Raw genomic sequence first — 14,422 nt, forward strand, 5'->3', positions numbered from 1 at the left:
AAGGGAGACATGCGTGAATTACTGACACTCCTAAGATGAAAATTTGAAACCTTTAACTGAAGAAAAAACATTTGACTGAAGAAATCAAGAGGTCAAGGTTTTGCTAGTGAGTATACACCATGTGGGTGCAAAAATCCTCTTTCTTCATTGACTGCCATTCAGAAGTAGCCATGAGCTCTGACTATATATATATATATATATATATATATATATATATTATTTTTTTTAAAGCAAAATATGTAGTGTATTTCATTATATTAGATGTTTAACCAGTGACATTTTTTGTTTAAATTTTAATACATTTAATATTAAAAGATCATTTGTGATTTATCGACATTTAATAAATATTAATGATTTATTATGAATAGCAATGCTAACAGACAGAGGTATTATAGACCAGTGGTGTTGGGGTCCACTAGGAGCCTCAGCAAACAACCAAGGAGACTTCAAGATGGCCTAAAAGAATTTAAAATAAGACAAAACAAGTTTTACAACGAGGTAAAACAGCTAAAAAGGAAGATATTTCTTATTGTAATGTACCCCTCAACATTTCTTTTCTTTGAAGAACCAGGCTTTCCATAGTCTTGGAGAACTTGGATATATGATATAGCCTCATTTTTAAAAGTGCGATCTAGACCTAAAACAAGATAATGGGGGCCTTGGAGTCATAAAATAATAATATACATCTGCTGCCATCTAGTGCTGATAAAGGAAAAAGCAAAGATTTGTTCAAACATGCAAAGGTCATGTAATTAACACTGGCCAAAATTTTTAGCGAGCTCATTAAAAGCAAAGATTAATACAGTTCAAAACATCAAGACCTGAGAAACAACTCTCTCTCTCTCTCTCTCTCTCTCTCTGTGTGTGTGTGTGTGTGTGTGTGTGTGTGTGTGTTCCTCATGCAGCATTAATGGCTTTTATCAAAGTGAATTAGGCATGAAGGATAGAAAACCTGAGGTATCCCAGTGGACTGCACATCAATGGAAAAACAGAGAAATGTAAAACACTCTCTCAACACCTGAGAGCAGAAAATTAGCCTGGAGACACTCCTCCAGATAAAGAACCCATTAAAGAAAGGATACATTAGCATAATTGTATTGTTTGATTTTTCTGGTTATTATTTATATATTTTTCAGGTGCTGTCTGCAAAAAGAACATGTTTATTTATACGATCACATGGAGCCACAGTTTAATCTCAGAGAAAGAGAGAGAGAGATCGATGAAGACAGAGAAGGGAGGAAGAAGGGAGATCTGTAAGATTCAGTTCTCACAAGAATGTATTGGAATTGGAAATATTAGAAATCTAAATCTTCATTTCTGTTAAGCACAGTATGTTAATACTGATTTTAGCTTGTGTTTTTGGCAAGTCTGTCAGACATAAACGTATACACACAGAGATGTATTATCTGTACTCTCACATTTGTAGTATTGGATGAGTGACCACCAGACTCTCTCTCTCTCTCTCTCTCTCTCACACACACACGGCGTGGAATGATGGCAATTGTTGGGCGGACCACTCCTGTTTACCAGATCTGAGCCACAAGCAGGCCATAGCAATGCCATATGTCAGCCAAGAGCAAAGAAATAAACCAGAACCAGACCTTATCTGAGCCACAAAATCTTTATATATTATTTATAGAATCATCTTAGCATTATCAAGCCTGTTAACAAGCAAAATCACTGAAGGAAAGAAGAGAACAGAAAAAAAGAGACAAACAGAAACAGAAGAGCTACAACTGTCTTCAGCCACATCCTAAGATGAAATCAACTGAAGATAAAAGAAGACATTAAGCCACGTCAGGGTCTGAGCAGACGTACTCACTTTTCCTTGTCGGATTACTGCAGGTTTATAGAAGTCTAAGCTATTCGTGCAGCTCGCCATTCTAAATTAAAGGGTTTGGACGATGACTGGTGATCTTTTATATGTAAATGACATTAATTAGGTGCTGTGCGCAAGTTCAAGTTCATTTGCGATTTATCGATTTCACATCTGAAAGAGAGGCGTACGCTCGTTTTCTGTGTGTACGTTCATTCTCTGAATCACACATACTCACGTCTGAGAAATTTAGGACGGTTTCTGTGGAACATTTCATAAATGAGGCCCCTGAGGAGCAGAGGAGGATTAAACAACTCCACGAACAGCATTACAGCTTCACATATTACTAACCAGACTGACTTTATTTCTGACATTCATGTACAGAAGTTCTTAGGGAGAATTAACAAAAGTTTAACGCTCATGTTTGTTTCATTTGTAGTCACCATAATGGTGATTGGTGTTTCCATTAGTAGGGCTCTTAACTCTTATAATATGTTTCTCTTATAGTGATGTTCGGTTCTTGAACAAAACGTTCTTTTGAGCCGGTTGAAACCGGTTCATAGGAAGTAACCGTTTGAGCCAGTTCACTAATCAAAAACCTTTTTGTCGATGTAAATACATTTTACTATGGTTTATTATACATGTAGATTATATTTTAATTTGTTATGTGAAATCAATGAGATTATTGTTTCTATATTTTAGACATGTAGAACATATCTGCGTTTGTGCATAAATATGTGTGTTGTAGCTGCGAATCTTATCCAAGATGTAGGCTACTATTGGTCAGTCGTGTCCGACATAAAGGATCCGCGATCCAATGAAACTGTGACCACAAACTTGTGTGAATGTGAATGAAAGGCAATAATCAGCAATATGCATTCACACAAATAACATTTTATCTTAATGTTTCAATATGCATTGACACAAATGACTTTAATTGAACGTTTCATTGATATAACATGACACTGAGTTGTTAGAAAAGAAATGCATAGTGGCATCATAGCATGATGACGTCAGGAACACTCTGCTCTTTGAACTGGTTCATTGAGCCGAACTGTCCGAAAAGAACCAGTTCGCGGAAATGAATCGGACTTTGCATCACTATTCTCTTATAATAATCATTGTAAAATAGCATGAATTATTGATGTCATTTGAAGCGTAATAATTGTGCTTTGCCCTTGATACATTTAAATTACAAACCTTGTTTTACTGAAACATGAGATCACACTGTATTGCAGAAATTAGCTAAAATATTGAAGATAAAAAAAACAAGCAGAAAATAATAAACTACAATGGCAAACACAGATATGAGCAGTCAGCGTATGAATCTCAACAAAGGTGACAACAAAATATTCAGACAAACAGATCAACTCTGGACATCACAAAAAGCTACTGAAAGATCAAAAACCACAGCAAAAAATAAAAGCAAATAGTTAGAATTAAAGAAAATAATAGGACAATTCAGCTGCATAATTTATTTATGCTGTGATGCATGCTGGGAGTTTTGTGCTATTGTTCCCAGCATGCATTCTGGCATGACACTTTTGATTGTCACCATTGTTGAGATTCATGTGCTGATTCTTGGTCTTTGTGTGTCATGTTGGAGTATTTTTTGTTTTTTTTAAATCTTCTAAAATCTTTAAATTTTCTAATATCTGTAATATAATATGATTTCATTTTGCAGTAACAGAGTTTGTTATGTAAATACATTACACTGCAAAAAGTCTTGTTTAGTATTTTCGTTTTGTTTCCAGTCTAAATATCTAAAAACTCTGAAACCCAAGTGCTTTTACTAGATAAGTAAAATGACATACGATTTCTTTCTTGTTCTACGGGAGAAAAAAAAATCAAAATGAAGTGATTTTTTGTTTAAAACAAGCAAAATTATCTGCCAATGGGGTAAGAAAAATAATATTGTTTCTGTTTGGAATCTTGTTTCTTGTTTCATTCTGTCTTGCAACAATCTTTGAATCGGGCCACAACCCCAACCCCCCAAAACTGTGTTAGATGTGACAAAAATAGCAAGAGAAAATGTGGTCAGGTGATGTTGACAACTTAATGATGAAGAGGTTTTCATGGTTTAATCTTACACAAAGTGTTTTTTTTTTTTTTTTTTTTTATCATGTAGATGTAATGCAGTAAATTTCAACTTAAGCACACACCTCACCTCACTCCAGTGTCCGGTCTCGTTCACGCATATGGACTATTCCCTGGCTCCTTCCATGTATTCTCCATGTGATATTCTCCTACGTCTCCAGTTACTCACCTCCTACGATTCTCCAACGTATTCGCCCTCGTGCTCCAGTGTCTTCGTGTGAATACTTACCTCCGTCTGAGCGTGTGTGCATACCTCTGTCATACATCCGTCCACGATCTCCTGCATCTGTAAGACAAAGACTGTTTCAGTGTCATCATCATTGCATTTCCATCAACTACTCCAGTTTTCTCACCTGCATCGTTGTTATCCCTCTGCTGTTTGTTAATAAACATCATCCTGTGACTTTATCTGTTCTCTGAGTATCTGTCTGTAACAGGCCTATTATTTTCTTTAATTCTAACTATTTGCTTTTATTTTTGGCTGTAGTTTTTGTTCTGTCTTTTAGTAGCTTTGATGTCCAGAGTTGATCTGATTGTCTGAATATTTTGTTGTCCCCATTGCTGAGATTCATAAGCTGCTTGCTCATTTCTGTTTGTCATTGTAGTTTATTATGGAAGCCCTAAAAGGCCATGGATTATTATTATTTTTTCTATCTTGTTTTCTTGTGGTCACGACTTATTTTCTTAAATAGGTCATATAATGCCACTTTTACAAGATAAGTCTCTGATGTCCCCGGAGTGTGTATGTGAAGTTTTAGCTCAATATACCTCACAGATCATTTTTTACAGCATGTTAAATTTACAACTTTTTGAGGGTGAGCAAAAATGCTCCATTTTTGTGTGTTTAAATGCAAATGAGCTGCTGCTCTCAAGAAGAGGGCAGAGTTTCAATAGCTTGTGTTAGCAGTGCCTATTACCTCATAAAGACTCACTGAAAATGTTAGAAACTGTTCAGCCTTTTATGTTCAAAACGGAGTCGGACAATGATGGAGAGACTCAAGAAGAAGTGACAACATGTAGAATGCAACAGGACGTTTCTGAATGGTTAGATGATGAATGTTGCTGATGTGGAGTTAACTATCTTAAAGTCATTGATTAGCATATTCTGTCATGATAATCTATAAATCGCTCATGTGAGAATGGTTGTAAGATCCTACAGAGCCAAAGAATATATGCTGCACGAAGATAGAAGTTTATATAGTTTATATAGTTTAGTGTAATAACATTTATAACTTGTCATGTTGTCATCTTGCTTTTATGACATGCTATTGCATTTGTGTTATGTACTGTATTGCAATAACATGGCCTCACCCCTTTGTTGTGTGTTCTCAGGGGCAGGGTTTATGTAAATTTTAGGGTTAGTGATGTCACCAACCCGGGAAGAAGCTCGTTGTCGTCCCTACCAGCTGTTTGTTGTAGTCCTTAAACAGAGAATTCTGTAAAAGAAAATATCTCCCTTTGCACTGAACTTTGAGCGTCGTAACTTTGCAGATGTGTCCACGCAAAGATGGCAATATCCATTTTTTGGTCACCATGAGGAAAACAGCTTATAAAGCATACTAAGTAATGTTTTTTTGAAATGTAAAAATGCAGAAAGTTTTCTGTTATGTTTATGGTTAGGGAATAGAATATACAGTTTGAACAGTATAAAAATCATAATGTCTATTGGAATGAAACTCCCAACCCAACATGTGTGCATTTATATTTCTATATTCCTTGCTCCAATTGTCAATGCTAAGAAAAAGAAATCTATTTTAAAAGTTAATATGTCAAATAATGTTTTTCTTCATAGGGAAAGACAAGTATAATATATTTATTATCTTTACCAGCAGTTTGTAAACTGAATAAATATAAATAATGAATAAATAAATGTCAAAAGAGATTATTAAATAGTGCTAATCAACATCATTGTTAACTTTTGGTGTATTTTCACCTCTTTTTATGCAATGTGAAGGCCAGGCAATCGTTTTGCCAACAAGATGGTAAGTAACATAAGTTAATAATTAATCGTCACTGTTGCACAATTTTATCAGAGTACATTCACGTTTGTTTTTCTTATCAGGCTTAGTCAATGAAAGTGGCATTTCCTGTAAAACTCACTTATGTCTATAAACACTGTTTATAATCTATTAGTTATACAGATTTGGGAATATTATCAACAGAATTAGATTAATAACACACTTGTATTTTGACATTTTAATTGTGAATGGAGATCTGAAATCAATCAGTTCTCAGTAGAAAGTGATAGATGATAGTTTATTGTATTTTTGATGTGACAGGTGGCTAAACAGGAAGGTTGTTGTTTTGAATCCCTTTCAGAAAGCTTTTCATCAGAATTCAGCTGTTGCCCTGGAGCAAAGTACACTGCCTGCTGTGTGCCACGGCAGACACTTTTCTCTCTGCCACTAGCTCTGTTTGTGCAAACCTGGTGATTATAAATATTTGAACCTAAAATGAGTGTGTATAGAGAGCATGACTGCAGGGTTGCAGTGTTTATATGGGGTGAAACATAAAGATAGTACTGTCATTATTTACTCTCCCTCATGTTGTGCCAAACTGTTTTCTTTTTTCTTTTTTCCAAGCAGCTCTTGAACCATATCATAATGACCACATCTGTCAATCTCCAAAAAGGACTAAATCATTTAACTCAATAACTATTCCAACTCTTCTAAGAACAAACTGAAATTTAAGTTGTTATTCCCTGATCATCTTCTGCCCGAAACCAAAGAAACCACATGTTTATGGTCAGATTTGTAACTGTAGTGTTATGCAGGAATTAGGCCATTAAATCAGTCTAAACGATTGTAATGATGCAGGTAAGTAGAAATGATTCTCCACAAAAATATTAAGCAGAACAATTGTATTCAACCAAATCAGCATTAGAATGATTTCTGAAAGATCATGTGACACTGAAGACTGTGTCACAGATATGTGGATGGCTACTTGAGGAATGTTTTGCTGTTTCATTACCAGCATAGTTAATGGTTGAAAAAGTAAATCTGATATTGCATAATAATTATCCCCCGGTTCCACAGACAAGGCTTAAGCCTAGTCACAGACTAAAATGCATGTTTGAGCTATTTTAACTGAAAGCAACTTACACAGACATATCTTAAAATATGTCAGTGCCATTGTTGTCTCAAGATGCACACCAGTAATGTTTTTTTCTAAGGCACATTTATAAAAGCTACTTAAAGGTGGAGTGTGTAAATTTTAGCGGAATCTAGCAGTGAGGTTGCAGCAATGTCTGATGCAGGATGACTGATGTAGACTTATTTTGTGTAATATTTACATAATTATTAAAAGAAGAGCATCAGCTCATGGTGCTAAAACGTTATTTCATTTAAAAAGCTCATTATATTGAAAATCCTTAATTTTAATCAGTCATCATGACAAATTGCACTTAATAACTGATTAACCAGTCTCCAGAGAGAGAGAGAGAGAGAAAGAGAGAGATTGTTTGTATGCAGCCATAAGACCTAATTAAAACAGTTGCTAATAACTTTTTGATCCCTCTAAAAAGGCTTATATTTGCAGATGGCACGGAAATCAATCCAATTACAAGTAATTCTTCATGGAAGTGTAGCCCTTTTGCTTCCAAATGATTGGTAATTAGAGTGTTCATATTTTAGATCTGTTTGGTATTACTTGCGCATTACTTACTTTGAGCAAAGAAAATAACTTGATTTTCTACAAATGTGGAGTTTTATTGCAATGTGTTAATGCTCATGGACACAGAACCACTAAAAGTTGATATCATACAAGGATTTATTTAATCTATACAGATAAACTACAATGTTTATGAATGTTAGAGGGCACCAGGTAACAGTCAGTAGCGTAGAGTCTCTGATCTTCATCCAAAAACAGCTTGTGGTCGAGCATTATACCTGATTTTACCCCAGAAATTCACATACTTTTCCACTGATGTGTGTCAGGGTGCTTTGTGCTTTTGCAGTATAGTTGACAGGGCAGAGGTAACTGGCCATTGGGAGTTCAAAAGTCATGTTTTCACCCCAGACTGTGCCGTCTTCTTGTGGGATGCATGCAATTGTGATTCCAGCGTAGTGACAGACTCAGGACCAGAAACAGACGGAGCTGTGTTGAGGTGTGATACTATGTAACTTAAGAGCTGTCTTGAGGGTACAAAATGTGGTACACCTGGTCGTTGAAGATGCCGGCGTAGGTGCTGACGGCACGAACTGTCTCGTCATACAGGCTTCTTGATGAGGGAGGAAAGAAAATGTCATGAGTCGTCATTGAGCATTAAAATCTCTTTATTGACCATGTAACTGTCTAAAAACTTAGAGGAGTTAATAAAAGGGAATGTTTGCAAGTACGGACTAGGGTAACACATAAAATTGGACTTACTTGGCTTTCTCTTCCAGTTTGTAGCCCTTCAGGGTCTCTACATAGCCGCTGGCAGCGTCAACACTCTTGTCATAGTAGGACTTCAGGGTGTCCACCACAGTGGCAATGGTTCCCTTCTCCTCCTCTGCCTGCCTGGGCATACGGAAGCTCTCTGCTCCTGCAGGGGGCAAGGGAAAGTTTGGGAGATGAGTCATTCTACTTTTTTTTTTTTACGTTTCATTGTCATTTTACACTACTAGCAGCAAAGCGGACATAATAATTATATAATTGTGTGTATTTATGAGTGTGTGTACATACCCAGAGCAAGGAAAGCAACGAGCACTGTGATCGCCAGTAGCTTGTTCATAATGGCAGGTATGTCTGAGAGATTCAGTGCAGCACTGGTCATGAAACACAGCACAGAATGAAAATATAAATTTGACCACAAGATGGCAGTATTTTATCCCTTGTGACAAACTCAATTAAGTCATAAATAAGCTATTAAAAGCATATAATATGCTGTTAGATTATTATGTCTTGTGTTGCTGAACATGGCAAGGCAGTTTTAGTAGTATAAAACAATTATTTAATTTTAGTTGTATTATTTTACTTTTACTTTAGTTTTTTTTTGTTTGTTTGTTTGTTTGTGTTTGTTTGTTTTAAGAAAGCATTTGCTTAACCTAAAGATAATGAAATTAGACAGACATCATAAAAATGCAAAGTCATGTTGTACTCGCATGTTGAAATGCATATGTATTTTATCTACATATTGTTACATTTGCAATAACATTGCATTAGCGTTTTTCACACTAAATGCTGTAATAATCCTCGTACAGTCCTCTATAAAGACTTATGTCATGTGCATTTTAGAAATTCAGCAGGTTTATGGATTCATAGGTTCTAAACAGTCAAGCATCATAAATCATCAAGCATCTGTCCTATTATCTGAACATTTTTATAATGCCCTTTAATACAAGAGGGAAAATATGGCTGTACTCACAGTTTCTCCTCTGCGGAAAGTGTGTCAGACGGGTTAGCGGCAAAAACTCTTTGGCCTATCTTATATATATGGGTGCAGATTTATTGACCTGATAACCCAGGTGCCAAAGTGCAACCGTCTCAGATAAATGTTGTGTGTGTGTGTGTGTGTGTGTGTGTGTGTGTTTTATGTAGAGCTGTGCTTTTTTGCTAGGGTTTGTTGTAAGATAAGAAAGACTAAAATGAGATTACCTGTTTAAAAGATATGGCTCTTCACATAAAGAGACAAACTGACTGATCACATTATACAAACTTGCTGGCTTTGATCAACAGTCTGACATTTAAGAACAAGGAAAGCTCATATCTGAGCTCTTTTAATATGATAATACACTAGTGTCTTTTATATTCTGTTTCCCATCCACCAGCAGACAGATAAATGCTTACAGGCACTTGTCTTGCGTAATTGAACTTCAACACATTTCCAAATAAAGTCCTAAGTCTGTTTCACCATAGACACGTCAGCCTGTCAGGCTACTTCAGGTTATTTGTGTATTATGCTGTGGAACTGTCGTGATATTCTTGAACAACATGGAAAGTCCTACTTAAACTGATAGTTGTGTTTTGGAATATGGTAGCTGCTTTTTAGCTGTTCATTCGCTGGTCCAAGTGGGTAGACCATAATGGAACAAACAAGCTGCCAGTAGGTCATACAAGATTGGAGACAGTCAAGCTGTTTTTTTTGGATCATTATTGGTTGGTCAACCAGCTAATAACCATGTACCATATTCCAAAATATAGCTACAACAGCTCAAGAAGGATTTCCAAGGCAGACACCAGCTGTTTTAGTTTTATTTTTAGTTTCGGTGGAAGGATTCAGGTGTTGATGGATGTGATCATAAACTAAGAGGACTCAAGGAAGTCACTATTATCTTGGCAGCAGAACAGATAGTGAGAAATCACAGTGAGGTTTTGGTGAACTTTCATCATAATCCATTAACACTGGTGTCCCTTAGAGGGATATTAGGTGCTCTGTGTTGATTGAAAATGGCCAGAACTCATATAATAATAAATAGTTCCTGTTGTAATATTGTGTTTGTATGAGAGAGAGCGAGAAAGAGAGAAAGGGAAATGCAAGTGTTAAGCAATATACCAGGTCATGAACCTCAGCAGGTGGTTATCATTGAGAGCTTCAGTTTTGCTACAATATCTATTGCAGATAAAACACTCTTGTTGCACACTGGGGGGCATTATTACATTAAGAAAAATGTAGGCAGATCTTCAGTCAGTCAGATCGTTCTCCATAGCCACCTTAGCCCTTGTAATGGATTAAAAACTGTATACACCTGTTGCATTCTTTTAAAAAATGTATTATTTTTCAACTAAAACAACACATTCTGTTTGTAACAAAGCAACAACATAACATCAATGTTACTCTACGTCAGTAGCCACGTTTACATGCGCGCTTTTTTGTCATTCCGATTAGAATCATTCCGATTGAAAGATTCGGTGGATTGTTTACATGAGACGTTATCGAATCCGATATGGTGTTTACCGGCGTTTTCAATCGGAATGACTTTGTGACATGCGCACATTATTTATGTCCTGTTTGCCGCCTTTTATTCTGTCAACATGGAGTTCAATTATTTCTTATGCGCGCTATCTTTGTGTAAAGTGTTGCTCTTAATCAAGCAACAGCGTGAATTTGTAGCATATTACTGTTGGAAGGACTGAGGAAAAGACGGGTGCAGGAAGCTGACCTTTTTGGTGGCTGTGCATCTCTAAGGAGCATCGCAACACTACCCCTCCCTCCTCCGAAAAGCAGAAGCGTGTGGATGAAGGTCCGTAGTAATGATAAACTGAGTTCCTTCAGTGTATTTAATAAATGTGTTATTTCAGTTTTACTCCAGTTTAATTTTGCCGCCGCCATTGTGCATTCTGACGACTCCTGGCCTCTTGACGTAGACGCAAAGTAATCGGTTTAACTCGTTTACATGGCAGAATTTTTATTTTGTTCTGATTATAGAAAGATTTATCCCACCCCTCTCAAACCAATTACAATTTCATTCGGTTTGGGCATTTGTATTCCGATTGAGGTGTTTATATGGAGCATTTTCATTCGGATTGGACTTTTAAACCGATTACAATGCTCCATGTAAACGCACCTAGTGTCATGACAACTAAAAGCACGCCTGTCAGCTCAGGCGGCGCGAGATTCAAGAAGCGGGAGATAAAACATATAGACCTCACTTCATATTGTTTTAGGCAAATTAAAAATGTCTACCAACAAGTGACCGTGAAGTAAAAGAGTCCTGTACTCACATCGAGAAGTCTCCGTTTGTAGTCTCCCTTTGAAGATCAACGCGCTGCTACGTTTCTCTCAGATACGGTAAATGCTTAACCCAATCGGCGTCACTGTAATTGTGTATTGTTATATTATATTCCAAAAATTCTCTCCTTGAGGATAATATTTCACCCACACACGATGTTTGTTTGTTGTGCGTGCTCCAAAGTGACTTTCTGGCTCTTGACTATTTGATCAATGAACTTTTGATCTACATTCATTTAATTTGTCAGTTTATTTTAATTTCAGAATTGTGTGTGTGTGTGTACAGGTTTATATTACCAAATGGTCCCAACAAGGATAGTAAAACCTGAGATCACCTACATTGTGGGGACCAGCCAGCAGTCCGTCCCCATGGGGGAAAAGGATTAATAAACGTACTAAATTATGTTTTTTTGAAAATGTAAAAATGCCTAAGGTTTTCTGTTATGGGTAGGTTTAGGGGTAGGGTTAGGGTATAGAATATAAAGTTTGTACAGTATAAAAACCATTACGACTATAGAGAGTCCCTACAAGGATAGTGAAACAGACATGCGTGTGTGTGTGTGAGAGAGCGCACAAGCATGTTTATAAACAATGTGTGTTTGAGTGTAGGAAAGAGGCTAAATGTTTGAGACAAATCTAACCAAAAGATGTTCTAGAAAACAGCATAATTTCGTGTGTAAAGCCACAGTTCACTTCTGGGTCAAAACTGACCCGAGCACAAAACAATTTAGTTTAAATGGTTATATCTCTTACATAAAAAAACATGTGTATTTTGACAGTCTTAACACATATCCAAAGATTTATTTTTGTACTAAAAACTTTTGTTGGAAATTTGTATACCATATTTGGGACAAAATTGACCCAAATGCATTAGGACTGTTAACATCGACACACTAGACTGCTAGGGTGTTCTGTATGGTTGCTAAGACATTGCTAGATGGTTGCATGGGTCTCTATGCATCATGATCACCAGCTGGATTTTCCTGGTTGTCCACCAGAGGACACTCCCCTCTTGTTCATTGACATTCACACATGAACTACATTTCCCATAACTCTCTTCCTGGACTCATCATGCCTGATTGTTTTCACTTGTGGTTCAGTAGCTTGTCTTTGGAGTTGTGTTCTCTTTTGCTTTTGTTGCATAGTCTTGGTAATGTTACCACTGCATTTCTGAGCACCTTGTTCTCTGTTCATGTCCTTGGATTCTGCTAGTTTGGAATGCTGTGTGTATTTAACCATTTGCCTGTTTTTGACTACTCTTATGGATTGTCCTAAATAAATGCTGCACTTGGATCTTCGCTCAAGTCTTGGAGCAGTGAGTTCATAACACTATGACATTTCATCCCCTAGATATGGCTATGGGATTGTTTTCTTCTGTTTTACCATCAGGTTAAAATCATGTCCCTTCAGCAATAGCACACCTCTTCTCAATAAGCTGCACGATTTGAGACATTGGTAATGTTGGTAATACAAACATGGGACAAGTTATGCTTCCAGGTTTATTGATCATTATTAGGGGTTTGTTTGCAAATATAATAGTAATGCTTGTCTTATATTATTATTAGTAGTAGTGGTAGTAATAGATTTTGTTTTATTCACACTCTCAAACAAAGAAAAACTTTTTTTGCTCCAAAACTTTCACCCATGATAAAATTACATACATAAAATATAACAGACACTAAATTTCTATAATACAAATCGCCCCCTTGGAATTATAAGGTTCTAATACAACCCGAATTCTGGAAAAGTTGGGAAGTTTTTTAAATTTGAATAAAATAAAAAACTAAAAGACTTTCAAATCACATGAGCCAATATTTTATCCACAATAGAACATAGATAACATAACAAATGTTTAAACTGAGAAATTTTACACTTTTATCCACTAAATGAGCTCATTAATTTGATGCTTGCTACAGGTCTCAAAAAAGTTGGCACAGAGGCAACAAATGGCTGAAAAAGCAAGACATTTTGAAAAGATTCAGCTGGGAGAACATCTAGCAACTATTGATACCAGGTCTGTAACATGATTAGCTATAAAAGGGATGTCTTAGAGAGGCGGAGTAATGATGGGCAGAGCTGTGAAAGAGTGCGTAAAAAGATTGTGGAATACTTTAAAAACAATGTTCCTCAACATCAAATTGCAAAGGCTTTGCAAATCTCATCATCTACAGTGCATAACATCATCAAAAGATTCAGAGAAACTGGAGAAATCTCTGTGCATAAGGGACAAGGCCGAAGACCTTTATTGGATGCCCGTGGTCTTCGGGCCCTCAGACAACACTGCATCACTCATCAGCATGATTGTGTCAATGACATTACTAGATGGGCCCAGGAATACTGGGAATTGCCGTGCCATCTGCAGATGCCAACTAAAGCTCTATCATGCAAAAAAAAGAGGCCATATGTGAACATGGTCCAGAAACGCTGTCGTGTCCTGTGGGCCAAGGCTCATTTAAAATGGACTGTTTCAAAGTGGAAAAGTGTTCTATAGTCAGACGAGTCCAAATTTGACATTCTTGTTGGAAATCATGGACGCCGTGTCCTCCGGGCTAAAGAAGAGATAGACCTTCCAGCATGTCATCAGCGTTCAGTTCAAAAGCCAGCATCTCTGATGGTATGGGGTGCATAAGTGCATACGGTATGGGCAGCTTGTTTTAGAAGGCACTATGAATGCTGAAAGGTATTTAAAGGTTTAGAGCAACATTAAACGAAAAATATGTCAAAGACAACCACAAACTCTTCAGCAGCTGGAAACCTCTATCAAGCAAGAATGGGACCAAATTCCAACACCAAAACTCCAGAAACTCATAACCTTGATGCCCAGACGTCTTCAAACTGTTTTGAAAAGAAGAGAAGAT

The 14,422-nt window shown here is 36.7% G+C and overlaps 1 protein-coding gene across 1 annotated transcript; it reads right to left on the reverse strand.

The window, feature by feature from the left end:
• Positions 1 to 7,663: 7,663 nt before the first annotated feature.
• Positions 7,664 to 9,357, reverse strand: apoc2 (apolipoprotein C-II). The gene is made up of 4 exons (XM_051866406.1): positions 9,261 to 9,357; positions 8,579 to 8,661; positions 8,282 to 8,438; positions 7,664 to 8,132 (listed from the first exon to the last, which is right to left on the reverse strand). Exons 2-4 carry the CDS (start codon positions 8,625 to 8,627, stop codon positions 8,036 to 8,038), a joined length of 303 nt encoding a protein of 100 aa, XP_051722366.1. The 5' UTR covers positions 8,628 to 8,661; positions 9,261 to 9,357; the 3' UTR covers positions 7,664 to 8,035.
• Positions 9,358 to 14,422: the final 5,065 nt, after the last annotated feature.

Source organism: Ctenopharyngodon idella, chromosome 16 (genome assembly GCF_019924925.1).
Source record: "Ctenopharyngodon idella isolate HZGC_01 chromosome 16, HZGC01, whole genome shotgun sequence".
Classification (NCBI taxonomy): domain Eukaryota; kingdom Metazoa; phylum Chordata; class Actinopteri; order Cypriniformes; family Xenocyprididae; genus Ctenopharyngodon; species Ctenopharyngodon idella.

Bases quoted from the DNA above. Each gene is read 5' to 3' on its own strand.
- apoc2 (XM_051866406.1), bottom strand. From the start codon at position 8,627: ATGAACAAGCTACTGGCGATCACAGTGCTCGTTGCTTTCCTTGCTCTG. The intron at 8,439-8,578 runs GTATGTACACAC...TGCCCCCTGCAG, and splicing joins CGTTGCTTTCCTTGCTCTGG to GAGCAGAGAGCTTCCGTATG. The intron at 8,133-8,281 runs GTAAGTCCAATT...TCCCTCATCAAG, and splicing joins AAACTGGAAGAGAAAGCCAA to AAGCCTGTATGACGAGACAG.